At 52.8% G+C, this 828-nt stretch overlaps 1 protein-coding gene across 1 annotated transcript; it reads left to right on the top strand.

Moving 5' to 3' along the window:
* Nucleotides 1-5: 5 nt before the first annotated feature.
* On the top strand, nucleotides 6-821 carry LOC115284854 (formin-2-like; the record flags this gene model as incomplete). Its single annotated transcript, XM_029931323.1, has 1 exon — nucleotides 6-821. A coding segment is annotated over one exon (816 nt), but the record flags the coding sequence as incomplete, so codon positions are not given.
* Between the last annotated feature and the right edge of the window lie 7 nt (nucleotides 822-828).

Below are 828 nucleotides of genomic sequence, written 5' to 3'. Positions count from 1 at the left end.
TGGAGATGGCCAGAGGCCGTCATGGGTCTCAGAATGGAGTTGCACCCTTAGAAGATGTCTGTCTTGAAGCTCTCAGGTTAGAAGAAAAGGATGTACGCCATCAAAGGATTTTACAGGCAAAGTCAATCCAGACATCCCCGACAGAAGAGGGTGGGATACCAATACTGTCTTCTGTTAATACACTGCCAGAGTTTCCTCATCACCCACCTGGGGCTGAAAGTGGAGACTCCGCTGTGACGTCCTCACCTTCTGGACCTCAGACAAAATTCTGTTCAGAGATTTCTTTGATTGTGTCTCCAAGGCGAATAGCAGTACAGCTCGACACACATCAGCCCACATTACCTCCACCACCTCTATCCCTCCCGAGTTCTGATAGTCAAAGACCAGCCGGGTCACGGTCTTTCCAGCCTTCTCTTCATACTGAGTTTGAAACCAGCCATGAACACTCTGTTTTCTTTTCCTTTGAAAACAGTCATAACATCCAACGCTCACCACCTCTGCCTTGCACAGAGTCTTCCAGTTCCATGCCAGGTGTAAGCATGGCAGCTCCCCCACCTCCCCCTCTCCCAGGCACAACAGGACCTCTTCTGCCCAGTACAGCCATCCCCCCACCTCCTCCTCTGCCTGGTACAAAAATGCTACCACCTCCTCCCCCACCTTTGCCTGATGAGGGAATACCTCTTTCCCTTCCTCTTCCTGTAGGGGAGATACCTCCTTCCCCTCCTCTTTCAGGTGAGGGAATACCTCCTCCCCCGCCTCTTCCTGGAGTGGGAATACCTCCTCCCCCGCCTCTTCCTGGAGTGGGAATACCTCCTCCCCCGCCTCTTC

Source organism: Suricata suricatta, unplaced genomic scaffold, assembly GCF_006229205.1.
Source record: "Suricata suricatta isolate VVHF042 unplaced genomic scaffold, meerkat_22Aug2017_6uvM2_HiC HiC_scaffold_23665, whole genome shotgun sequence".
In the NCBI taxonomy this organism is placed as follows: domain Eukaryota; kingdom Metazoa; phylum Chordata; class Mammalia; order Carnivora; family Herpestidae; genus Suricata; species Suricata suricatta.
Note: the sequence above shows the minus strand (reverse complement) of the source record. Positions and strands in the feature narration are given on the sequence as shown.